This window comes from Labrus mixtus, chromosome 17 (genome assembly GCF_963584025.1).
Source record: "Labrus mixtus chromosome 17, fLabMix1.1, whole genome shotgun sequence".
In the NCBI taxonomy this organism is placed as follows: domain Eukaryota; kingdom Metazoa; phylum Chordata; class Actinopteri; order Labriformes; family Labridae; genus Labrus; species Labrus mixtus.
In genome coordinates this window covers 3971971-3998831 of record NC_083628.1, presented here as the reverse complement: position 1 = coordinate 3998831, position 26861 = coordinate 3971971, and the positions used below count along the sequence as shown (strand labels likewise).

General features: G+C 39.3%; 1 protein-coding gene across 7 annotated transcripts; it reads right to left on the bottom strand.

The window, feature by feature from the left end:
• Nucleotide 1: 1 nt before the first annotated feature.
• On the bottom strand, nucleotides 2-26861 carry LOC132992525 (ceramide transfer protein-like). Of its 7 annotated transcripts, none has more exons than XM_061061872.1 (19): nucleotides 26512-26861; nucleotides 22870-23004; nucleotides 12719-12835; nucleotides 12493-12558; nucleotides 8556-8663; nucleotides 8294-8432; nucleotides 7225-7308; nucleotides 6746-6903; nucleotides 6510-6641; nucleotides 6329-6415; nucleotides 6108-6200; nucleotides 5871-5942; nucleotides 4725-4820; nucleotides 4442-4574; nucleotides 4190-4260; nucleotides 3975-4103; nucleotides 3754-3883; nucleotides 2904-3040; nucleotides 2-2815 (listed from the first exon to the last, which is right to left on the bottom strand). In XM_061061872.1, the coding sequence occupies exons 1-18, from the start codon at nucleotides 26620-26622 to the stop codon at nucleotides 2913-2915; spliced, it is 1989 nt and encodes a 662-aa protein (XP_060917855.1). In that variant the 5' UTR covers nucleotides 26623-26861; the 3' UTR covers nucleotides 2-2815; nucleotides 2904-2912. The 7 variants fall into 7 exon arrangements, with proteins under 7 accessions (XP_060917855.1, XP_060917856.1, XP_060917857.1 ...); XM_061061873.1 differs by having other exon boundaries at nucleotides 6510-6602; nucleotides 26512-26860; XM_061061874.1 differs by lacking the exon at nucleotides 12493-12558.

Sequence of the window (26861 nt, the reverse complement as noted above, 5' to 3'; positions counted from 1 at the left end):
GTGAAGGGTGAACTTATTTATTTCACTTTTTGAACAGCCGAAGAAGAAATGTGATGTCACAGTACATTTTTGTAAGTTGATCCCACAGCATTAGTATGAACATATTATTTACAAAAACAGTATTTCTTAATTACATTCATTCAGATTTTTTTTTTTATGACTACACTTGTGTCGAAAAAAAAAAAAAACGTTGAAATGCTTTGAAGGTGGAAGAGATTCAGCCCGGCTTCTTTCCACTCAAGAGATTGAGCATCATATGGCTTCACACTCGTTCACACATCATTCTTGCAACAAAGCTCGAAAAATCAAAGCGCAGACACTGAAAACTGCTAAAAAAAAAAAAATCACTCGCATAACCCAAGAAAATGCATTTTGTGCTGGCCACAGGTTCATCCATAGTACTGTTTTTTTAGATAGTGATGCTTTAATGAGAAAAGTTTGAGAAGCTATGCCGACCAAATTATGTACGCTTAAAAAACGAGGTCGCTTTGGTGCCATGTAAGCAGTTCCAAATGTAAAACTGTCAAGTCCAGAGTTTAATATATTTTTATTTTAAAGTCGGTGTAAAGCGATACAAAATATTTATTTTCTTTGTCATACAACTGAGGACTGCTGAATGAAATAATCATCATCGAGCCCTCCAAAAAAAAAAACTAACAGTCCAAATCCATAATTCAGTCGTAGTTCTCAAGGCGAGGCAGCGATAGCCTAGCGGTGATGATGCATGCCCCATGTACGGAGGCTACAGTCCTAGTCGCCGTGGGTTCAAGTCCGACCTCAGCCCCTCACAGCACGTCATCCCTAACTCTCCCCTCCAAACATTTCCTGTCTCTCTTAAGCTGCCCTCCTGTCTCCAACATTTATATTGAGTTTAGAAACCAGTTTCTGATGTCGCTTTACACAGACTTTAAGTTAAATGTAAAATGTGCAAATAAAACACCAGGACTAGCACAATCTACATCCTTGCTAACTTTGGACTTTGCAGCCCTGCATTTGTATAAGCGACATTTTCAGACACAATCCATGCTACGAACACCAATCATTACTGCTTACAAGACGGGGTTGTTTTTCATGCCAGCACATGTAACAAATACCAGGCACATGGACAGAGTAAGAGGCGGAGACTCTTGCACTGAATTAAATCTTGAATCTTCAAACTATTCAAGGTTTAAAAATATCCAACAAGCCCTCTGATTGAAGAATGACGGCGCTTGCTGAATATTTTTTACTTTAACATTTTTGGGGTCTATGTTTCTGAGTGGTGCAAAAAGCTTTATAATTGCTTTTATAGATTGCAGCAGCTCCAGACCATTTCCTGGTGCTGGATGAATCAAAGTGTGTCTTACTAAAAGTGCAAGTTAGTCTACTAACAGGCTCGGGTAACAGTCTGCGGAGGATACCTACAGAGATCAGCTGTCCCATTGCTCCCTCAAAGCCACCAGACTCCATAGGAAAAAACATCAAATTTACCTCACAGAGCATGAGATCTGCTGTTTCCTCTACTGAGTGTTTTTGTTTGTTTTTTTTAAACACAGACGGATCAACAACTCCGGTGTTCTGAGGTAGAAGTACTGATTTAGTCAGCGGAGTTTGGTGGCTTTAAAAAAGAGTGATGCAACAAAAATGTATCTCCTTTTGGTAATATCATCTTAACGGTTGATTTAAACATTTGAGCTTGTCAGTGGACATAAAAAAAACACTTTTAGTGGGCCCAAAGTGTGAAAAAACATATGGTTCAAGTTCAAAAATACCAGAATAGCCCTTTAAAGGACAGTTGGTTCATGAATATATTTGAATTGAGAGAATCGAATAAGAAAGGGGGAATGGCTGCGAGGCACTTAACTAATGATTTCTTAGTTACAGTAATCGTTATCTCTATATGTTCCTCTTACACTAAGGCATCTGGGCTTGACTCAGTCACAAAAAGACCTTCAGAGAAATGTTAGTGACACTATGTACAACATTCAAAATATGTGCTAAGACACAAATATAAAGCAAAAAGCAACAATGTACATGAACGTCCTCCGGACCCCGTCCCTCCGTCAGCACCAGCGAGAGGCGTTTTCATGAGAGGGACGCGGTCACAAAAAGGTGGAGTCTTACATCATCAGGGTCATAAGTCAATGACAGCCCTCTGGACTCGGTACAGGTAAAAATGATTTTTCAAGTCAATCGATGATGTTTCACTAGCAAAAAACGTTAGCAGCTCGAAAAGAAAGCTGGCAGATTGCTAATGATGGAGAAATGATAGTGATCAATCTAGACAAAAATAGGAACTAGAAATGGCAAGAATAAAATATTTCTGTCTATTAGCAAAGATCTGTTTCCTTTTTACAAACCTCTTATAGAACATACTTACATTTATATATTAATATATCTGTAAGAAAAGAGACATGAGCATGAAATATGGCATCGACTGAGGCATCACGAGCTGCTCTAGGAACTTTCTTTGGGAGGAAATGTTTGTGTGTTTCTGGGTTTTCTGTTGACAGTCAAATCATCTCCACTATTTTGTATTTTCTCTTTTTCAAATTGAAAGAAAGTGAAAAAACGAGCAGAAGGAAAATCTAGAAATGATAATGATCCATTATTATGTCACTACCAGTTTACAAATATCTCAGGGGTCGCTTGTTTTTAAATCCTACCACCAGGGGGCACTGTTACAACCCTTCTTTTTTCTAACTAACTAGTGTCACAAAATAATGAAGGGAAATATTCAGCTTGAAAGAACTTGTCGTCGTGTCACAGCAGCCGAGCAGCAGAGTGTCTGATTAAAGCCGCCCCTTCATGCAGTTCAGTCCATCGTGTGTCAAAACTGCAAAAGAAAAAGAAAACTTCATGTTATCCTGTGCTGGTTAAAAGCTGCAGCGATGATCTATCAGATCAGTAAACCTCTGATTTACCTCTGGGCCTCAGAATAAGATGGGTTTTCCAGCGGTCTTTTCCTGCACGTAGGAGGTGAAGCGTTTCAGGAATTTGGGGTACTCTCTCTTAGCCACGGCCCGGAGCACCGAGGCCGGAGCCCAGCCTCCAGGATTCACTGCACACACACACAGGAAAGAACTTTTAACTCAGCAGGAAGGGTTGCGTTAACAAGCTGCTTTAAACCTTTAGAGTTTGTCTTTACAATGTCAACATCAAATACCATATCTTTTTATGTGGGTAAAAAAAGGCTGCCATCCTTTGATAGTGTGTTAATATAAAAGGCTGTGTGCACCGGATTATCAGAGTAGGAGGAGCAGTGAGAGGAAACAATGCCAACAAAAGAGTCATTGAACTTTTCATCATAAATTATAAATGTGCCTTTGGTAAGCAGAAGGGTGGGACTTCTAAACTGTGACAGAAGCTCCAAATGTCATCAAAAGCTCAACATCACAACGCCAATAGCTTGGGTTATTTTGGCCTCACATTTGTATATTGGAAGGAAGTGGAGACGTGTCATCCAAATCTGACCTGTGGCTGCTTTCCTGCATGTCATTCCCCACTCTCTCTCACTCCCCAGTTCTGACTCTATCCACTATCTTGTCTCTCTGATAGAGGCAAAAAGAACTAAACAAGAACTAGGCCCAGAAAAAGTGGCAAACATTTGAAATGATTCAGTTTGATTGATTAGAGGTCATATGGTGCTGACTGTCACCTCACAAAATATTTGACTCTTTCAAAATCCTCTTGCTTAATGAACTAGATTTAATTTCTGAGACTTTCAAAAACAAGAAAATGACCCAGAAGCAAATAGCAAAGATGGACACGCACCATTGGCGACGTAGGTGATTTTACACAGGATGTTGTCTCTGCTGATCTCTTTGTCTCCCTCTGGTGGACTGACCAGCGTCTGACAGATCATGCCGATGTTGATTTTAGCACGAACACACCTGCTGCTCGGCTGCAGGATGACAGGATGAAGAATTAGAAAACAAACTCTTAGCATAACGTGTTAAGGCTTCATTAAGTTCTGAGAGGACTTTATCGCTCACCTGTGCATCGTCATGATTGACGGAGAAGTTGCAGACGAGCCAGGTGTCTGGGTCGTTCTCGTTGTTGGCTAAGATCTTCCTCATGGCAGACAGGTAGAGCACGTCTCTCTGGGAGGCAGGCCACACCCGCTGAAACACACATTAGATATTATCATTTCAGATCCAAATCATCATATAGAGCATAAAAGGAAACAATCAGATCCATCCGAGCTTACCTTGTGAGTCTGATAAACAACCACTGCATTCTCCGACAAAGTCTCCACAACGTTGAAGTTTTCAATTGTTGCTAAAAGAGACATGAGAGCATTACAATGAGGCTGTTTTAATTCTTAGAAATCATTTTCTATGAACCTCACTGGTCACTCTAGATGTTTAAAATACAAAGATTTTTGTAGAGCACTTTGTTTAAGAGTAGAAATACAGGTTCATTTCTTTTTTTACTATTGATTCAAATTGAAAAGACTTACTCTCCCAGTCATTGCGGTAGGTGGTGTCCCAAAAGTAGTGACACACCTCGTGGCCGGTCACCCCCTTTACAGAATGAGTGGCCTTCAACGGGTCCAGAACGATCCCGTTTTCTTCCACCTCTCTCCTGTACACCTGCAAACACATACAAATAATTATCCCTTATGTTTGTTCCAGATACATTTTATTCAAACATCAAATCACATTTGAGTGCAAGGAGAAAAATCTCACAATTTACATCAAACTTTTCTCTTTTGTTATTTAAAGTAACTGAAATATTCTCACCTTCATTTCCCCCTCTTCTACAACCAGCTGCCAGTTGGCGTCTCCACCCATGTCCTGCAGAGAGTAGTTCATGTGATTCTGCACCATCTCCTCCACCTGTGCACATAAAGCCGGGGACAGAGAGGATATGATTGGTTATGTTATCAGGTCGTAGAAATGGTCCTCATATATCAGCTCGGCATGGCTCAATGGAGTCTGCTAAAGAGTGTGAACACAAGCTGCAAACATACAACACAATGAAATCATGCTAAATAAAACTAACTTTATCTGGACATCAAATCTTAAAGATGAATGCACAGTAGGGCTGGGAGATATGGACCGAAACTCACATCTCGATATTGTTTAGCTGAATGGCGATACTCGATATATATCAATATGTATTTTATTAACAGTGAAAACGTGGAAAAATAAACTACCTGTTTGTGAATTTAAAAAGTAATATTATAAAATAAAAATGTTCCTTAAATACAATAAAAGAGAGAGAGAGGAGGAGCAGGGTTAAGAGGGACAGACAGTCAGTCATCATCAGTGAGATGAGGAAAAGGTGACCTGGCACTTCTAGCGTTATTTTAATGCAACTTAGACTATATCCATATTAACGATATTGTCTTACCCTGTATCTTGTTTGAAAACATATTTATATATCTTAAACACTCGATATATTGCCCAGCCCTAATGGACAGATGGTTTTAGTTGACATGAACTGTTTACTCTCTGCCTTTAACAGTCCCCTCCAAAGCTGTCTGAAAGTTGCTAACCTGCTTTTCTAGTTTCACTAAAGCCTCTTCTATTTACTTTGGCGGCAAAAGAAAAAGGACTTTATGTTGATACTGGGCCATCGAACATCAACAAGAAGCAGCCACAAAACAGCATGCGAAAATTAAGAAAACAGTGAGTCAATGTGCACACTGAGTGGAGGAAATACTGTGCTCTGGTACCTCTGGTATGTAGGGCACATTCTGATAGCACTGATCATCTTTATCGGGTATAATTTCACACTAAAAGGAGATGACAGCTCACACTTGATGCTGCTGAGGGGATTTAAACAAGTGTTATTGATTGAGCTTCCTGTTATAGCGGTTTTTAACAGTCATGCAAACTTGTTAAGTCCCAACAGGTGAAGTTGGACAAGCTGCAGTGAGTTACCTCTGTGCTGAATCTGTGGATGTGATGAGGAGGGGCGCTCACTATCAGAGCAGGGGAGGACTGACTAAGAGGCTACAGGGAGGGATGATGATGAAGGTGATGGGGGAAAAGGGAAAAAGATAAAAAGATTGAATGAGATGTAAAAGTGAATGAAAAAAAAACACAGAAGTGGAAGGAATGAGGTGGAGCAGAGGGAGAAGTGTAAGCAGCTTGTTGTTGTGTGAAAGGTTGACCAACCTTGTCGGAGAATCTGTGCGAGCCGGAGCTGGAGTAAATGTCTGCAGGTGGCACGGGGCTGGATCTCTGTATCCTCGTCTTGTCTGTATGAGACTGCACACGGACAAAAAGAGTATGAAAATCCAGAGAAAAAGTAATTACACTATTTTTGAAATCAATTACACTAGAACATCACCGTTGTAGTTTCTATCTTAAACTACTCTATGTGATCTGTTCTTTACCTGTTCTTCCATCTTGTCCTGTCTGTCGAGAGCAGCTTCAACCGCATCGAAAAACTCGTCCTCGTTAATGAGGCTGTTCGGACCCTCCTGCATGAAGGTGGAGAGAGGATTTCATTGGTAAAATCAACACATACTTTGAAACAACATGTTGCATTATGGGGGACTTGGACGAGGGCTTCACCTCATAATCTGGACCTCCAAAGTGAGACTTTTTCTTCAGCTCATTGAGTGCTGATTTATAGCTCTCCTCTATTCTTCTTCTCTTCTCCATCTCCTTCAAAGAAAGAAATCCAGCAGCATTAGAGATATGGAACTGTGGGGAGGAAGCTGAGAAATTAAATGCTGACAATAACTTTTTTTTTTTTAATTTCAAAGAAGTGGATGCTACACGGTTGATAAGATCCACATGTTTTTTACCTTATCCAGTCGTCTCTGCCAGCTGTCCTCTCTCTTCACCATGAGGTCGATACAGTGGGACAGATTTGCCAGGATCCCGGCTGTGGTGGCCTTGAATGTGATTGCCTCACCCTTGAAATCTATGCCATTGATTCCCTTGGGACTCAAGGACTGGAACACTGCACACGAGAGAAGCACAGGGTCTCGCTCAAACAAACACCAAATCAGTATAAATCTAATTTAAGCATTTTTATTTATTTTTTAAATCCATTTTTTTGTAATTCAGGTTCCATTTTTTGAAAAACCACGCCCAGAATTATTGATCCAAGTGTGTTAACAGTTTTTTATTTGCTACTTAAGTTAAACATACATTTTGTTTAGTACTTTATGAGGCTTTGACTTTTAGTTTAATCCTTTTATACCATGATTATTTAAGGTTGTAGAAAAATATCGTTAAAATAAGTTTCAGTGGCCTGAAGTAAGAATTCTGCATCACTCACATTTTTCTTTGCTGCCATTGTTGTTGTGCAGAAACTCTCCTTCTGTCCGGGTGTTAGGGAAGTCATCTTCATCATCCTCCACGACTGAAAGAGAAAAAAGGAGGTTTCAGAAAGGAAACATTTACAGGTAGTTGCTGCACACAGGCCTTTTCCTTTAAGACCCCTGCTAAAAGTCCAGCAGGGGTCCAGGGCAGGGGGGCGCCTTGTGGCTCATTCACAACTTAAGCAACAGCGGCAGCAGACCGTCCGACTGACAGGACTCTGCTGTGCTGGACAACATGACAATGGTCTGGTTTCATCTTCCGAATGGACAGAGGGCGAGAGAGGAAAGGAGAGAGAGGAGGAGGAAGGGGGAGAGAGGGAGGGGAGGAGAACAAAAGCAGGGCTTCATTCACTGCAGTCGTCCACAGGAGCACTCGGTTCAGGCAGCCATGAGCAAATGTCCAGCCGGCCAAGATGGGGTGAGGGTGAGGGAGCTTGTAGAATAACTGCTTTCTGAGTAACAGCACACACAGATTCCTCACAAGAATCTCTACATTGTTCTTCATTTCAACAAATATTTGTATTCTCTTTCACAGACTACTGAAGCTTAAGATTGTCTTTGTCACATGACTGACTTCTTGTCATCTTTTCTTTTCTTATTTTGGATACCCAGAATTCAACCACTTAACTTTTATCAATAACAGTTCAGAAAACTACATTTCTGTGTTGTTGATTTATTTACTTATCGTTTCGTAAAGTCATCTCCCCCACTCTTGTCCAACAGGGAGAACCTAACGCTGTGACGGACATGTGTGAGTAATATTTCAGGGGCAGGCAGTCATGACATTTTCTTAAAATTTTCTGTAGAGCATGTGTGAAAACATGGATAAATACTAAGTCTTAAAAGGTGGAACCAGGAAATGTGTCAAGCAATTATCAGATTAGTTGATGTACAGTATATTTAAAAATGTATCCTTTATGCTCTCTTTACTAACTACTCATAGGGGCATGTTATTTCCCCAAACATACCATCTATGTTTCAGAGTTCCATCATGTAAAAAGGGGTGTAGGCGTCAGTGATTCTTACTTTTATCCCTCTGCAGCTCATCCTTAGACTCAGCATCTGCACAGCTGTCAAAGTGTTTCTGCAGCGTGTCCACCTGCCTGCACAGGATGTCTCTGAATGTCTCCATCTCTGCCAGCTTCTCTCTGAGGCTGTGGCCCTTCTACAAAAACAACAACGCATCAGAGTCGTCTCTATTTGCATTCTACATAATGATGCCATTCCAGTGTCTGTAAATATACAAAACTGAAGCCAGTACACATCTTCTGCCTCAGTTAACATTTACCTTGAAGGAGGAGGTGGAGGTTGCAGAGTAGCCGCTGGTTGCTGAGGTGAGAGACAACATGGAGCCATGTCTGCGCAGACTGGACTCTGAGCCATATCCAGAATCAGCCTGTGAAGAAAAACAGACGAGGCAATGAGGTTACAAGTTAGTCATGTTGTTACAAAGAAGCCTAACTTAATGAATGAAATACAAACTAAAAATCATAATTTAACATTTAAACAAAAGGCATAATCAAAAACATGGCTGTGTCCAGAACAGCAGCAGCAATCCAGCGCTGACTGACAAAAACAAACCCAGTGACACCAAACAAAAGTTCAGCTGCTAAAAACCCTTCACTCAAACTGACCCTCGTAATCTCTGTTTTATCAGATCCTAAGTGTTCTCACCTGGTATCTTCAGATGTAACACAATCCATTCCTGTTTCTTTCACAAGTTTTCAACATGCTTCCTTCATGCAGCTGTGAGTTGACCCCCCCATGTTTACACTACACATCAATGTTTAGTTATCATTTCTTCTACCTGAAGTTAGCATGAAAATCATGTGGAGGAGAGACATTACCATGGTAGATTCTTATAATAAATGGATGAACACGTTTTCAGAAAATCAGCTGTTATTTTTTAACTATATTATCATGAAAAAAATATCTAAATTCTCTTATAAGATACCAATCCCAAATGTGAATATTGCTTTTTTTTTTAGATCCATGATGACAGAATGTCAAGGCTGGGCAATATATGGAAAATTTAAGATATATGGATATAATTTCAAACAAGATATAGGGTAAGAAAATGATCAGCAGAAATAGTTTCACTCTACCCTGCAAATGACCAACCACATATTATAATTTGTTGATATTTTACATTAAAATATAATGTACATATTCAGAAACAGCAAATATGTATTTCTAGATTCTTCATGCTGCAATGAATATTTTGACAGGTTGCAGTGATCTCATCACAACCCGACACGGATTCAGTAACCAAAGCAACACCACTAATGAATAATCAAGTGACTTCTTGTAAACCTGACTGGTTCCCTTTTCAGTTTACATAACAGCCCGGTCCTCAAAATAGACAGTCAGGGACAGCAGAGAGGGAAAGGTTCAACAACGCAGACACACACTGGCAGAGAGAAGCTACAGAGATGCGTTTCCCCTTTAAGAGACACTTCGTTTTTTAACCACCAGAGGGCAGGACATGTACATGCACGTGACCAGCTTTTGCTAGAGCTGGGGTAACTGTCGGTCAACGACCACAAGTAACTCCGCCTGTGTTCACATGGATTTGAGTCACTGCTGCTGCCTGCCCTTTAGCAAACATACTGCTGCTACCCCAGTGACTTCATCAGCACAGATAGGACTATCTATCTGTCTGCATGAGGGTGCTCCATCTGTCTGATAGCTGATAACAAATCAAAGCAGGCAAGCAGGGTTTTGTTGTATGATAAAATCAGGAGATAAAAAAACAAAGAGGACTAAAAGCATCATTAATCAACCGATGGGAGTCCTGCCCTAATAAATATACGTATTCACATCTTTTGAAGATTCTCTTTAGCACTGAGGGAGTTTGTTTATGTGTCAGGATTAAAGCCAGAAGGGACACAAACACAACTGGCTTTGGAGAATAATAATGCACACTATGTTTTACACTTGTAAAATAAAAGGAAGAAAACAAAAGATAAATTATTCCTACGGGATTATTCCTGAGGTGAAAGTTAAAAAATAATTCTGGTGATTAATTTCCCAATTCGATCTATAATGTTTTCAATTACATGTGAATGAGAAATAAGTGTGTTTAATGCATTTTTTTTTTAAAAAGTTCATTTAATTTGTACTTGTTGATCAAGCAGGTCCACAGCAGTAAAACTTTTCCTTAGAAAAGTACTTCCCTGTTTTTAGTCATGTTAACAGGAAATCTGACTATAACAATGGATCAAATCTCAATATAAAAAAAAAGTCATAAACTGTATCTTGCGTAACCACAATTCATACCATATGGCTGTCACTTGTACATTGAGAATGTACAAGCAAAAGCTTACATTAATATACGGATAGTATCCTAGAAACGAGTGTTGTTTTCACATTTAGACGCCTGAAACTATCAACAGAGTGATGTGTTAGCTGTAGTGTTTTGTGTCTCCCTGGAGACGCTGAGCTGCTGAGTGCTGCTGCTGTGAGTAATGTGGGTAAGAAGAGGAAGAAGGGGCTTCTAGGAAGAGGAAGAGTTTTCTGTGGTGACTCAATATGGGTGGGATTCTATAGTCTAGTGTGTGAGTGTGTGTGTGCACAAGATTCTGAGTATGAGTCACGATACCTCCCTTGTGCTGGAATGAGTTAGCGGAGGAGAGGAGGGGGTTTTCCCGAAGTTTAGGACCACGAGTGAACATGTGTTTGTTTCTGCAGACAGAGAGAAGGTGTGGCAACCGACTACTCCTCGTTCATGTCAGACAGAGCCACAGGCATGTCTCCACGCTGGATTAAATCTGCCTTAGATTAAGACCTTTAAACAAACTAATCTTTTTGTTAATGTTGAGCAATAAGATATTATGTTGTAACTTAAATGGATATTAAAGCAACAGAGATTGCTAGATGTCACATGGGATTCTTTATTTATTTTTTTTACAACGCGTAACACAATTTAAATGCCTGGTGGTTGGTAACTTTGTATATATGACTATAAACCTCTTCCTTTCCTCCATTGTCCTGTGCTCTTGCAGTCCACAGTAGGGATTGCAACTTGCTTCCCCTGTCCTTGACACTGACTGTATACAATGGGAGCTACTTTAGCACTCTCTGCACTACAGGGCTTTTCAGTCAGCACTTAAAGGGCTTAATATTTGTAGCTCTGTAAAGCCCCATTGCACTGATTGTTCAGGTTTTTCTGCAGGAAATCAATAAACACAGCAAATGACACAGCATTATCTCTCATAAGTCTTGAAACTCTTTTCAGTGGAACCCTTTTCGCAAAAACTGGAATATTGGCTCGGAAATATTATATTAAAATTAAGCATCTCTTTAATCTGGACTGATGTTCCCAACGCTTTTGAAAACCTAGTTCAAAATACCTCATTATCTTCTGATTAGACCATTTAATAAGAAAGTTCAGACTTGGCAGATGCAACTCTGATTAATGGCTCCTGCCGTTCTGCCATGTTGCTCTACTACCTGGATGCTAACCAGCACGGTGGACAGATGGCGTGTATATAGAGAGTGTCAGATTAAATTGGCATGTAACCACCCGACAAGAGCAATGCATATCCATCACAGGGATGTGGATGTTATCCTGCTAGAAGGACCAAATGCTTGCGGTGCTGGCACAGCTAACATTAACCACACTGCAAACCAATTTGACATTTTTTTTCCCCACAGACACTTCGATCTCATGTTTAGCCTTGATGAGGAAACTATTTGACTCACTATTTTCTTAACCGTAGACCAGCTGACTAATCTGCATTTAAATGTGTGTTAATACAACTGCCTGGTTTCTGCCTGTTAAAAGGAAGTTTCTCCTTTCCACTGTTACTTTTTGCTAAATGTTGCTAAGTGCTGTGCTCATGGTGGTTTAATATTGTGTCTCTTTAAATAATATAACATGATAAGAGTATGGTCTAGATCTGCTCTTTTTGGTATAGTGACTTCAGATAACATTTGTTATGAATTGGTGCTATACAAGTAAAGATTGATGTTTGATTGATTAAGTTTTCTAAACCTAAGACAACTACCAAGTAAGCATTTGAAAGTGAAAGCGTTCTGTAGCCATAGTGAACAATCTAGGATTCAACTCTCTATACAGCATACATGCATAAATCTTGTTTTAGCTTAATAAATACAGGTGCATATTTGAACACACACAAAACGTTGTTTTACAGTGTATTATGCTAAGACAGGTAAAGCACTCAGGGAGTCCTTCAGTCCTACAGACTTGCAAACAAACGCACCAGTGGTAGAGGGATGATTATTGTTCCCTGGACTCCTGCCTTGTCTCTCCTCCCCTCTCTGATACTCTGATAGAAACACACACGCATACAATAAAAACACACACACATTTACAAATTCCAAACTTGTATTAGATGCTTTGATAAAAGTGTATCAAAGATTTGGTTTCTTTGGAGAGAAAACAAATGTTAAGTATCGGCTGTGATGAACAGATTGTGCTTTACTTACCCTGTGCAGCTCAATGGAGTCAATCCACTGATGTCTGTGCTCTGGGTCTTGTGCTCGCATGTACCAAACGCTGTCATTTACACTGATGTCCAGTCGGCACTCATCAAACTCGTGAGGCTGAAAATACACAGACAGCAGGATGCTAATTAGATTAGTGTGCATTGAATATATTCCGCTGTGAAGAGTTTTTCTCATTTAACTTGTTTATTTTTACAAAAAGCGGAAAAATCTGCAGAGGTCCCCCTGGTCTCCAACACAATTTATAAATAACCAACATTTTTAAGAAGGGGTAAAAACCTGATTAAAGCAGCATCACATGCAAAACAAGTGTCTCTTGGGCACTTATTGTTTGACCCAGGGTCTTGGACCAAAATACAAAAGGTATTTGAAAAAAAAAAAATTGTTGTAACTGAATTATTTTTCTTGAATGCATTTCCTTTTTTTGTTTTGATTAACTTTCAAACTGAATTATAATGGAAAATTGGAAAATGTTGATTTTCCTACAACTGATTGTGTTTTACAAAAGGGTTTAACCTGAGCCAAGGCCATAAAAGATAACATTTTACAACTTCTAGTAAGGGTTAAATGTATGATAACATTAATTATCTGTATGTTTTTTTGTTTCTGTTTTTTGCACTGTTAACAGATCAATCATCAGTATCATCCATTTATGGAAAACACAATCCCACAAAGCTAGATATAAGCAAAAACAGGGTCAGATACTGTACAATTCTGTGATATTTGGCCTGTTAGAGGAACCCACATTGCTTGATATGCTGTCATACGTTTATCAGCTTGCTGTCATTTTCTCCTCATAGCAAGACGAAGCACACATCTCTTTCCTACTCAGGAAGATCAGGGGGAGGCATATGTGAGGCTGTCAGCCTTGAAAACAGCTATTAAAATGACACTGAAATAGCAGACTGCCACTCTCTCCCTCCTGTTACATGGTGGTCGACAATCTGTTCATGAGATGGCGTGAACACCAGAGAACATGTTAATCCACCACATTGACAGTGATGAGAGTTGCCTCTTCACTCAAAGGTCTATCTGCAGTTTATATCTCACAGAGATATGGGTCACAGAGGAGTGCAGCAGATGCACAGCAGCCTTAGTTTCCAGACAAAGTCCCATAGGAGGAGAAGTGGCAGATAACTGGCCTTTTAAGGCAGCTTGCAGGACAGAGCATATTCCTAATAGCCCTCTAGTGTATTGTCAGCGCTGAAAACTGCTGCGCCGGCACTGCCAGCAACAAGGGAGTGTGTGTGTGTGTGTGTTCGTGTGTGTGTCTGTGTGTGTTTGTGTGTGCTAGGAAAGGGTGGAGGTGGAAGTAGTGGTAATGACAGCAAAGGTATTTACCTGCTGTGTGGTGAATACCAAATGCATCAGGACACCCCTGCAGTTAGTCTCAAGGCTAAAACACTCTCAAGGTCTAATCACAGGGGGAAGAGCAGCCTGATATATGTGTCTGGCTGGTTCAGTTGTACTTGAGGACACAGCTTGAGAAATGGAAAAGACTGAATGAGCAGAAATGCCAGAGACTGCAGTAAAACTGAAAGCAGTAGAGAAACCGGCCAGATAAGAAAGTACTGCATTCCTCTTTTTTTCCCCGATTACAATAAACACATCTGGTATCTCTGTCTTAGTTTGTATTTGTACTGCATAATCAGTCATTGATTTTGTAAGGGCCAAGAGTCTGCAATCCTGCAAAAATGACAACAGCCATTTCAGCTGTTTCAGTATCTGTGATACTTTAAATTGATGCTTTATTGATCCTTTCGGTTGTTGAATCAATAGAGTTTTGTGAGTATAAGTAGTGCAATTATACTGAATTGATTGCTCCAGTCTACCAACTCTAGTTAATCTATTTAAGGCTGCAATAATGTTGCATTCACAGAGACAAGTCGAAACAAAACAAGCACATATTATCATTAACAGTTGCTCCCTCACAATCTGTTATCACCCGGTGAATGTAAGGGCAGCTTGAGCAAGAACTGAAGGTTGTGTTACTCTACAGGGTTGGCAAAGTAATAATCAGGCAACTTTAGTGTCTTTAAAGGGGTTTCAAAGGAGGAGTGTGAGGGGTTTTATTCTATAATTGTGTGATGCTGTATTATCTGTCAATAAACACTGTTTCAATAGTTTACATACATGTTTCCTGTTGTAATCTATCCTATCCTAGTTGATGCTTTCACTGCAATAAAGCTACTGTTTGTAAACAGACAGACGAAGAATTAAGCACAGATGAAAAACATAAACAAAAGGGTACACACCTTAAATAAACAGGCAGGGTCATAAAAGGTGCGCTGCTGGCTTTAGCAATCCCAACTGGCCAGTAATGCTACCATCAACAACTGAATCGGAAAGGATAACAAGGTCTCCTATGGCATATAGAGCTTAAGTGTAGTCTAATTTTGTTATTAACATTAAAAACACACTTTTAACCCTTATACTGCTTGTGTAAATGCTCTTGTATCACCAAAAGATTATTGCTGAGAGTTTGAATTTCAAAGTCTGTAATAAATACAAATAAAAATCACCGGTTCTGATACCATAACAAGTTTTTTTTTTTTACTTAAGTTGGAAGCATACGGTGGACAAGAATGCTATAACAGTTTTTCAACAGTTGTCAACTGCTTGCTTAGATCTGCAAAAGTCATGTAAATTAGAAAAATGCATGCAGCATTTTGGATTACTAGGTTGATATAAGCCGACAAGATGATAAAAAAAACTGACCACAACATTTGAAAATCAAAAGTGTATAGTCCCTGATGTATCTTTGATAACTACACACTAAAACCATGTGAAATAGCAGAAAATGTTAGTGTTCCTGCACAGAACTGCTTGTTGCTTGGTGATATTTTAGTTTTACATGGTTGCAAGGAAAGTGAGAAAATAGATTCCTCTAAGTCACCTCTAGACTACGCAGGGTCATGAGTACACCGACTGGTAAGCAGGGATGAGAAATGAAAGCCTGCGCCGGGTCTGAGAAGGTTACTGGGCTCCAAGGCTACAGTAAACAATAATCCATCACAGGAAGGTCATTTTAGCAGCAGCCTTGCACTCCACAAGATTAGAGATATGCTGAGGATGAGCTCTATGTGAAAGGAAAACAGACCAAAAAAAAGACTTGCATGGAGTGTGTGGTTTGAGTGTGGAGGTGGAAATTCAATATGAAGAGCTAAAGAAATGTTGTTACCCGGTGTCAGATAAAATAAAATCAAGCCCTCTATGATCAGGCACAGCAGCTATTGGATCAATTTCAATTGTTGTTAGAAGTTTCTCCTCTTGAATGAAATGTCACTGAAACATGTCTTACAATTGCATGTCGCAAGAAACGGTGTAAGACTCCCACACTGCTGACAATTTATTTCACCTTTGACCATGAAAACAAATCAGTTTGTCCAACCTGACTTGTTCTGCCCTATAAAAACAACTTGTTTTCTGAATCAGCAGTCAGGTTCACTAGCTTGCCAGATGTATCTCTATTTTTCACAAATAACCTTTGAGTTTATATAAAAGACAATATTTTCTGTTTTAATCCTGACGTCCTCCTGCTATTCCATATTGAACTTTCTATCATTAACAGTTTCCTGATGAACCGTTCCTCACTTATATCTTTTACTAAGCTAAGTCAGCTCCCAGACTGGAAGCTCAGAGCTACAGGTGTGTGTTAGTGTTTGCATCCCTTGGCTTGCATCAGAGCTTTGAGCCTAGGTTGGTGGTCCAAAGCTGATGGTTGGGAGGTTTTAAGGCATGGAGAAGAGAGATCAAGAGGCCACAGATTGAGCAACAGTGCATAGCCAGTGGATAAAGAGTGGATAAAGGAAAACCACTAAGCAATGTCACAATGAACATGACCCGGCCAGGGCCAAGAAACACCAATTTAAAGAGAGGGAATACAGTCTTAAGGCGATACTCAGCAGCATACTAACCAGGATTCTGATTCCGAAGAGGATAAAAAGAGCTGTTACCACAAGTAGTCCAACTTGATAGTGTTAAAACCCTTGAGACCAATTAATGTACTATTGATGGCAATCTTCTTTTCCAGGTAAAAGATAATGTCAGAACTCGTAACCGAAACATCCTTCTTCTCTGAGAAAAAACTCAAATGGGGCTTTTAGAACCCCAATGTCTGTGTGACAAAATAACCATTACAGACTGAACTGGTGCTAGGGACCAAATGTAGGTCTCACCCACTGGGATGCCAGAGCAGACACACAACAAAGCAGTTTTTTTTCCCAGTGAAGTGCCTCTGCCAGCAAATATCTCTGCCTCATACCCCACTCAGATAGATCATCAGTGTCAATACCTTTGATTCAAGGGACTCATATTCGTGTATTTGGTTTGTTTGGAATAGTTTTTAACTTACAAGTGAACAGGTAAGAAGGGAAACTGGACAGGAGAGTGAGAATTACCAGTTTCAAAATCAAAATAATGTCACCAACAGATTAAATCCTTCTGTAATTTCTTAAAGTTTTGGAATCCGATTTTGTCATCTGCCTTTTCATCATTTTGAGCTTGTACACATTTTTGCCTTTAGAAAAAGTGAAATAGGACACAGCCTTTGAAAAGTCACTGACAGTACCGTTTAAGAGAGACGGCCCTAAACCAATGCAAACACTGATGGTGTCTACAACGATGCACCACACTTCACTTATTTTCATGACTCACATGTACAAGTTTAAACATAACTATGCAGAAGAGATCATGACAAACATAGTGTCTTGTATCTTCAGCTGCCAGGAACATCTTTCTGTGGCCTCTGACACCAAAACGGGATCCCGGTGGCTCCAGTTGTGAGGAAACACTGACTCACCAAACAGTCAGGAACTACAGGAAAAGGAAAACTAACACACACACACACACACACACACACACACACACACACACACACACACACACACACACACACACACACACACACACACACACACACACACACACACACACACACACACACACACACACACACACACACACACACACACACACACACACACACACACACACACACACACACACACACACACACACACACACACACACACACACACACACACACACACACACACACACACACACACACACACACACACACACACACACACACACACACACACACACACACACACACACACACACACACACACACACACACACACACACACACACACACACACACACACACACACACACACACACACACACACACACACACACACACACACACACACACACACACACACACACACACACACACACACACACACACACACACACACACACACACACACACACACAGATGAATATATGGTTGTCGACCCTCCCCATGACCTGCTTAAGCAGAGGATGTTGCATGCTATGAGGAAGAATCTCATTTCCTCACTGAAGAAACTTTGCAATTTCCACAAAGCCTGACGTCAATCTATTCAACTTCCACTTGACCATCCGTCTATCTTTTTTTTCTCTGTCTCTTACAGGTATGTGCCAAAGATGATGAGGAAAGTAGTCTATCATCACATCCATTGTCGCTTGGTGTGAAGAACTCAAAAGTATCCAGCAGCTGATTACTACAGACCCAGTCTGCTCTACTACACAATTCCACTGAGAGAGGGAATTATAAGTAGGCCAGTGTGCTCTTATTAACTGACCACGGAGCTAAAAATGGCCACGGTGGTTTGCAGACTCTATAGGTACTGTTGCAAAAGCAGTGTTTTTGAGGCATGCTAACACAGACAATCATATAATCATATGCACCACAAAATTGTGATTGATAGACTCAAATGGTCCAAAGCAAACTGTCAACACAGTTTAATGGTTTTACTTGTATCTGTTAAGTAGAGGCATTGATAGTGTTACTGTAGTAAACGAGAATGGCATGATTCTTATGTGGCTGATGTTAGCTGTACGACATTAAATAAAAAGGAATAGGTATTCTTGATGATAATTTAAGAGTTTGTCATTTCCTTATAAACATAAAAAAGTCATCCATCACTTTCTGCATGGAACAAATCACTTTCTAGAAGTATTTGGTGTTTTGAGCTATCTGTTGCAGCAAGTGAATAGCCAAATAATGAATAAGATATGACCTACCTACCTACCTTGTTAACTGTCTGACTACTAACTTGGAGTTTGGAATTGAAAGACAAAAGATACAACCTAATTGTAATTGTTCTATGCAGAATCAAATAGCAGCCTACTCGTCGTTTCACATCAACAATTGATGATTGTCAACACCTAAAAACGCAGGAGGAAAATTACATGTAGCTCTGTTTTATACTTGTAAGATGTAGGGAATTGTGAAAATCTATTTTACATCAGCAGAAACCCATCACGTCAGGTTTCAGGATTGGATGGAGAGAACATAAGAAGCCAATAAGTCGATGTCACAGCTGCAGTTCTCAGCAAGAGGCTATTAGTTTTCATTTTACCCATTCGAGGATAATGTTGACTGAAAATTTGCTGAGGATAAAGCACTTTGAGCAATGCAGAGAAGCAATGGAAATAAAGTTGATCATTATTGTTGCTATTTTTCCCATGTTAATATAACCAGTTATTGTCAGGTCAAACCTTCCTGATGCTAATGCTAATGTAACATTAATTATCTCTGCCCGCATTAACTCACAGAAAGGTTGTACATCTCATTAAACGGTGTGCAATTCAATAATGTCATCAAGTTCCCCTATAATTAAGAAGCACCCATGACTTCATTCTCTTGCCTTTTGTGTTGATAGGTGGAGCATGCAATCTAATCCAGTAGCTCTGCAATGAATACCCTCCTTTATTTGAGACAAAGTCCACCAGGTGCTGCTTCCAGTCTGTTGAAATTTGAGGCAGTATTTTATAGTGTGGGTCTATCTGACAGTATTATAATTCAGGCTGTTCTTGTGTCTGCTTGGTATGATTGAATACAGCCAGTTTTAGGACACAAGAAAAACTATTCAATCATAATTCAGTATATTGTGTGGATTCTATGCTTCTGGTTGCATGTAGAAGTAACACCTTAATTTACTGGTTAACCAACTTTTCTCACCTTCAGTCTACAAACTAGAGTCTGTGAATGTTGAAACTCTACCACTAACTTCCTCCTGACTTACAGGAAATAAAATCTAATGTGCACACTACAGCTGCAGCGATCAGCCAAATAGTAGGGTCAATGTTTTAAACCTACATTATTAAGCTACTATTGAAACATAGTCGTCTTTTGAAAGTTACAAAAATAAAAATAAACATGTCCTGGTTGCATCTAACTATAATGGAAACAATATACTGTAGGTCTATATGCTTATCCTTTGCCTGTCTGAAAGTGACCCAATGGTCAAGCCCCCTCATCCACACCAAAACCAGCAACAATGGAAGCAAGGCAAGGCAATAAACAGGTTCTCAACTTGCACCTGTTTTGAATGACCAACCTTCAAATGAGCAATGCATATTTCATAACAGATGTAAGGGTTTAATGGTTTACTGTAACACGCACTGAACTATGTTGAATGCCTTTAGTTGCAGCACTAAAGCACACAGTACATGAGGATGGGTTAGTCTTATAGTGGGGCTCTTAGAATTATAGAATATCATTGTACTTATTAATCTAATTTCCATAGTGTTCCCGGTCTGTAACTCAAGCAGGGGTAAAAAGAAAGAAATCCATCATCAAAGCAAAGAAGCAGATTATTGCTCTATAATGATGTCACAATGGTTGTGAAAGTAGCTTTTCCTTTTTAGTTTAGCTAATGGAAAAAAAGCATCTGGACACGTCACAGATCTTATGAGAAGTGATGCATCTGTGTCTGAGAGTTCATGCAAGAGGCACGAAGTTGGAGAACTCAAAAAAAAAGAATTACTGGTGAAAAGGGAAAATAAATTGTTAAAAGAAGGCAATAACTGTCTGTGCATGACCATCACTAACTTTAGCTCTTAATTATTTACGCCCACAACTTGTGACGCACATTTCCATTGGAATGAGAAATGGCTGGTGCAGATCACCACATGGGGGTTAATATTTACATAGGCTGGGAATGGATGAAGCTGAACAAATACAGCTAATAGAAAAGCCCGCTTTATGTTGCCTGGGAACAGTAACTTTTTTCATTTCCCTTGTTACCGTTTTGGGAGACATGCAGACGGGGCTTCAGTCAATGACTGACCTGGGTTAAAAAAGACAAATGATGTGAGGTACAACAGCGTGAACATCCAGTCCTCAACGCTGACATACCTAGATTTATCTCTTTTGTGCTTAGCCAACTGTTGCAGCTCCTTTGAGTCTCTGAGAAAGGATTTTAGTAAATGTTATATAGGAATGGGACTCTCAGTCCTTCAATGCTATCATGCATGACTTGGTATTTTCCTTCATACTCTCACAGTGCCACAGCTTATTAGTCTCATGATGATGTTCCCAACAAGTGTTACCACACAGTATGTTGTGTTGAAACATAACAGTCACCTGACAGGCCACAGACCCTCAAGCGTAACTTAAGAAATAATCAAAGAACTTTGTTTTGTTTTTTTAAGGTTGTATCTTTAAGTGGAAGAACAAGTTTGAGAAAGTCCAGGGTGAAGTTCCTCGTCTGATTATAGTTGTAAACAAGCCTCAAGCCGACATATGGATGCAGGAGGGAGCAGAGCCTTTCCTTATGAATTTAAGAGAAACATATGGTGGATAGATGCCTGACATCTGAATCACATCAGATATAACACATGTGAAACTATGTAAAACTGTGTGAAAGGTTACAGGCAAAAAAAAGAGGAAGGTTGTAAAGATTCCATGGTAATAGAAACAGTAATTTAATAGAAAATTGTGATTTTCTGCTATGAAAAAACAGAAGTCTGGTCATGAAAAGTTGAACCAGCATTTTTTAATAAACGGGATTTGGCATTTTGATGAAATGTCAACCACACAACTTAAATTTCATTAAGCAAGTCCAACTCAATTGTATATGCATTGCAGTGCTAGATTTAATTTACTATGCGAAGCTACTGATGAGTTTTTAGCTCGTGGTGTGATTGTACGAGATTTGAAAGAAGAACGCAATGTGGAAAAGAGTAAGGCAAAAAGCAGTTCATTTTCATACTGCAGTGAATTTGCAATGCAAAAGCATGAGTTTCTCCCCAAATCAGACAACTAGTTAAATGGTGCATTATTCTTTGACCAAACTTTACCACACAAAAACACAACAACACCTTAGCACAACTTTCGTCATCGTCATGAGCTTTACAGCCTATTAAGACATTGTTCCAGTGAGTTAATCAGCTGAGGGCACTTCATTTAAAACAAATCAGTCTTTTGGATTGCTTTAGATCTTACTATTTGTAAGAACTGTATTGTGTGGTGTTGTTGTTGTTGTTGTTGTTGTTAGTGTCATCTGCCAACTGTGTTTTTGGTCTTTTGTCCTGATGCTTTTACTTTATCTTAACTGGAACTCAGTTCTGTCCCTAACTTTTTTTAAAGACCTACATAAACTAAATCATTCTTTTAAGTTGTTATATCTCCAAATTTCTGCTTTGATGATAAGAAGGTTTACAAAGTATTGACAACTCTCAAAGCAAAAAATAAGGTAAAACAACACTGATGTGTTCCTTTTTTAACAGCTAGTAAACCCGACCTAAGGAGAAGGTTAAGACTCCACTAAAATTTAACAATGAAATACTTTTCAGTTACATTTATAAGCAAAGCTACACATTATTTATGGTAGAAGTGTACTCACTGTGGAAGTCACGGTCATGCTAATAAAATGTCTTAGCACCACCAGTTGAGTATTGTCCGAATGAGACATCGAGAAAAGGTAACACTGGCTTAAGCAGGAGGTGAGATGGGAACACAGTGGTGGTTTGTAACCTCCATTTGCTATTTAAATAAATATTTAAATAAAATAAACATGAGAGTATCCTAGTACCTAGGTCCTGAATAGTGGTTGGGTGTGTGCTGAGGGAAGTTTGTATATTTACTGTTTTGTGAGTTTAGGTTCTTCTATTTAAGAAAGCACAAACATTGGTGTTTATTCTTGAAAGACACCGTGGCCAAATAAAATCTACTATTCAAGAACAAAGAACGTGCATCAAATAAGTTCTGAAGTTTACAGTCAAACGATTGTGGCAGAGCTAACAGAAAGGGAGAACCCTGCCTTGTTGTGAAGAAGAGTAATAGTACTCACAGTAATGACAGCTTTGCTAAGGCAGAGGGAGCCCCGGCAACCATACTCGGTCTCGTCTTGGGACTTGTAGTAGCTCAATGTGTTGTTTTTCAAGACCACCCAACGATCCTGCCATCCATGGATGTAATTTGTCCACTGAAAAAATGAATAGAACACATTCATTAATATCCTGCTGATTGCTGAGGGACAAGAAAATGAGACATGTCAACAATGGGAATGGAATATAACATCTTTCCAATAACCTCACTCTCTCGATATATTAACGTCTTACACAACAAAAGACAAACTACTGTCTCGACAATCACCACAAAATTACAAAGAACATCAGAAATGCTGCAGAGTTTTAATCAAAGGACCGGTGTGTTGCATTTCTTTCACTGGAGTTTAGTAGTGAAACTAACTGGGTATATGGCCAAACCGGATACCGCTGCACTTAAGGAAAAACCTGACACCTTACGTAAGGTGTAGACTCATTAATCCTCACAGGACCTATGACGTTTATTGGGTTTAGTATGATTGAACAGGTGAGCTTTTCTGGTAACAGATCTGCTTAATCTTGCAATATGCTTGGTTAGCAGGTCAGCAAGCAATCTGTTTACAGGAAGGCAGCGTACAGTGAGATTAATACCACATTAGCTTGCCAGCAGCTTAACTCATTAAAACTCTGTATTTTGTCCAAAACAAAGTGTTGCACAAGTGCACAGAAGCATATGGCCAAATAGGTTACCACGACTTTGTATAGCAGCAAGGATTAACTGTCTAGAGTTTACCAAGGGAAAATGGAGCATGTACTAGTTGCAGTGTTATTTATATTGTGAACTCAGTTTACTTGTAAAAGTGTCCCTGTAAATACTGTTGTTGTTGTTGTTGTTGTTGTTGTAGCCATGTTAAGAGTACCGCTGGAAATTTGCCCATAACACTAACACCATTTGCTTTACTCACATTGTTATCAGAGAATAACATAGGAACATGCAACAACTGGAAATAACCCTTCAGAACAGGATTAGCACTATGCCTTGACTCCTTTTTGACAGCCATAAACATTTAATAGTAGCTACCCGAAACAATAACAGGTTTAATTAAATGTCCTGTTCATCTGCAAATACAGCACGTCACTGAACATGTATTAAAGCCACTCAGTATCTTTGTCTGCCACTTCTACAAACTAAGAATGATTAAGAACTGTTATCATTAATTCATAGTAGGATATTGTACATGTAACATAACTAAACTTCCCTTGACGTTTTTTTTTTTTTTTAAATGCATTATGTTGTTAGGGGACCTGCAGTTTCTACCTGCAACAGTCAACATTAAACCCCTGTGTGCCCATTTTGTCAAGGATTGATAACAAACTGGACCCAAGTGCAGATTCTTAACAAAAACTACTTATTTTAACGAAAAGGCTAGATGCAAAATGCAAAACAAAAACTTACAAGAACAAAACCCAAAACAGGAAAACAAGGAAACACTAGAAACGCTGACATTGCCAGACAACTACTCTGAACTTACAATACCGACAAACAACATACAACTGACACAGATGGGAAGAAACACAGAGACTAAATAGACATGGGGTAATCAGACACAGGTGAGACTAACAAGACACAGGTGAGGACAATCAGGGCAATCAACATGGAGGGAAACACACAGAGGCAGGAATACAATACAAGAAACACTGAGGACATCTACAAAACTAAATCATGAAACACTAAAGACACACAGAACTCAAGAATGAAACAGAACACACTAGAACATAAAGAAACACTAAAATACAAAACTAAATAAGATCAAATCATGACACATTTCCTGCCTAATACTGGTTACACTATTGTGCACGCATTGCCAATTCAATTCAATTCAATTCAAAAAACGTTATTTGTCCCCGGGTGGCAATTCAAAGGCACACAGAGCAGTAAATTAACAACAGTGCAGGTGGACGAAACATTTTAACCTAAATATAAAGTGTCAATTTAAATACAACTTAAAGCTTAAACTTAACTTAAAAATACAAAATATATAAAAGAGTAGATATAAGTGGACAGTGATCGGACTAACAGATGTAAACAGAACTATGTGCAGTAGTGACCAGATGTAAACAGAACTATGTGCAGTAAACGAGAAATAAATATATATATACAGAGCTATGTGCAGTAAACAAGAAATAAATATATATATACAGAGCTATGTGCAAGTAGGCAAATACTAAATGATAAGTTATTAAGGTGCATGGTGAATAATGGAACAACAGAACTAATATAAACAATATAACTGTAAAGGTAAAAAAGAGATAAATAAAGTGACCGTAGTGCAATGATGAATAAGAAACAACAGGAATAAAGTAACCAATGACATATTACTAAGATCACCTGGTGTCATACTGAATATATGATCCTGAACATGCTTTTTCCTTTCCCCAACATGACAATAAAATAATCACAACCCTTCGAAGAGAGATCCATGAACTGTATAAAAAAAACCCACCTCGTATAGGGTGGTAACCCTCCTTTTCATCTGCAAACACAGCACGTCACTGAACATGTATTAAAGCCACTCAGTATTTTGTCTGCCATTTCTACAAACTATTAAGAGTGATTAAGAACTGTCGTCATTAATTCATAGTGGGATATTGTACAGGTAACATGACTAAACTTGCCTTGAAATTTATTTTTGTTTAATGCACTTTAGAGAAAAAAAATAAAGTCATGTTGTCAGGGGACCTGCAGTTTTTACCTGCAACAGTCAACATTAATCCCTTGTGTGCCCATTATATGCCATTATGACATTATGCCCATGCATAGCTTGTGTCATACTGAATATATGATCCTGAACATACTTTTTCCATTCCCCAACATCACAACCCTTTTCATGAACTGTATAAAAAAAAACACCTCGTATAACATTACTAACTACTCCTGTGGGGATATCTACAATAATGTTCATGAGCAGCAACGTGGAAATGTTGACAGTCGGTGAAGCATCCCTCTTATAAACACAGCATGATATGAACATAGATTCATTTCTGACATGTAAACAGACGACTTTGTCCAACCATAGTCAGTAAACATAGGTGATTTCCAGTTTTCTTACCTTACTGAGGACTCCGCTTAAGTCGACGACACCCACCAGAGGTGCTCTACTGCAGCTTAAGTATTTTTTTTATTGTTGAGATAAATTTAGAGTTTTGTGATGTGTCTTTGCAGATTTTGCAGCATCTTTAATTCTGTTTACAAGCACAACTTCTCCATAACCCCATACTTAAATAAAACTGATCATTTCTATGCTGATGTTTTATTTAATACAGACACTTAATTGATGAGTAGAAGAGGACAGCAGGGGAAAGAGTTGGAGTAGGTCCTATAGGAGATGTGATCAACATCACAACCCTTTAAAGAGAGATCCATGAACTGTATTAAAAAAAAAACACCTCGTATAACATTACTAACTACTCGTTTTGCTTCTGTGGCGATATCTATAATAATAATCATGAGCAGCAACGTGGAAATGTTGACAGTCGGTGAAGCATCCCTCTCATAAACATGATATGAACATAGATTCATTTCTGACATGTAAACAGACGCAGATTTGACAGGTATGCCATTAGCACCACAGTCAGTAAACACAGGTGAATTCCAGTTTTCTTACCTTACTGAGGACCCCGCTTAAGTCGACGACCCCCACCAGAGGTCCAGGCTCCTCTCTGGGCTCTAAATCCTCCTCGGAACCGGACGAGTTCCAGCTCTGGTTGTCTGACATTTTTTCGTATTTCGCTATTTTAGCTAAAACACAAAGTGGCGGAAAAAAAAAAAAAAAAAGGATGAATTGAAAATAAAACGGCTAAAGCTTCACAATATCACAAGGTTAAAACCGTGAGGGGGCTTCAGATAAACGCAGTCGTCGTGTCGGTTCTTGTTTTCCTCTGTTGACCGGTGACAGCTCTCCAGCATAACGCCATGTTCAACTGACGTCTCCGTGCCCCAACTTGTGCGGTGTGG

What these genes read in the sequence shown, in the direction of transcription:
- LOC132992525 (XM_061061872.1), bottom strand. Translation starts at nt 26,622, where the DNA reads ATGTCAGACAACCAGAGCTGGAACTCGTCCGGTTCCGAGGAGGATTTA. An exon ending in CCTCCACCTCCTCCTTCAAG is followed by an intron (nt 8,433 to 8,555) that starts GTAAATGTTAAC and finishes TTGTTTTTGTAG; the next exon opens with AAGGGCCACAGCCTCAGAGA. An exon ending in CTACCGCAATGACTGGGAGA is followed by an intron (nt 4,261 to 4,441) that starts GTAAGTCTTTTC and finishes TGTCTCTTTTAG; the next exon opens with CAACAATTGAAAACTTCAAC.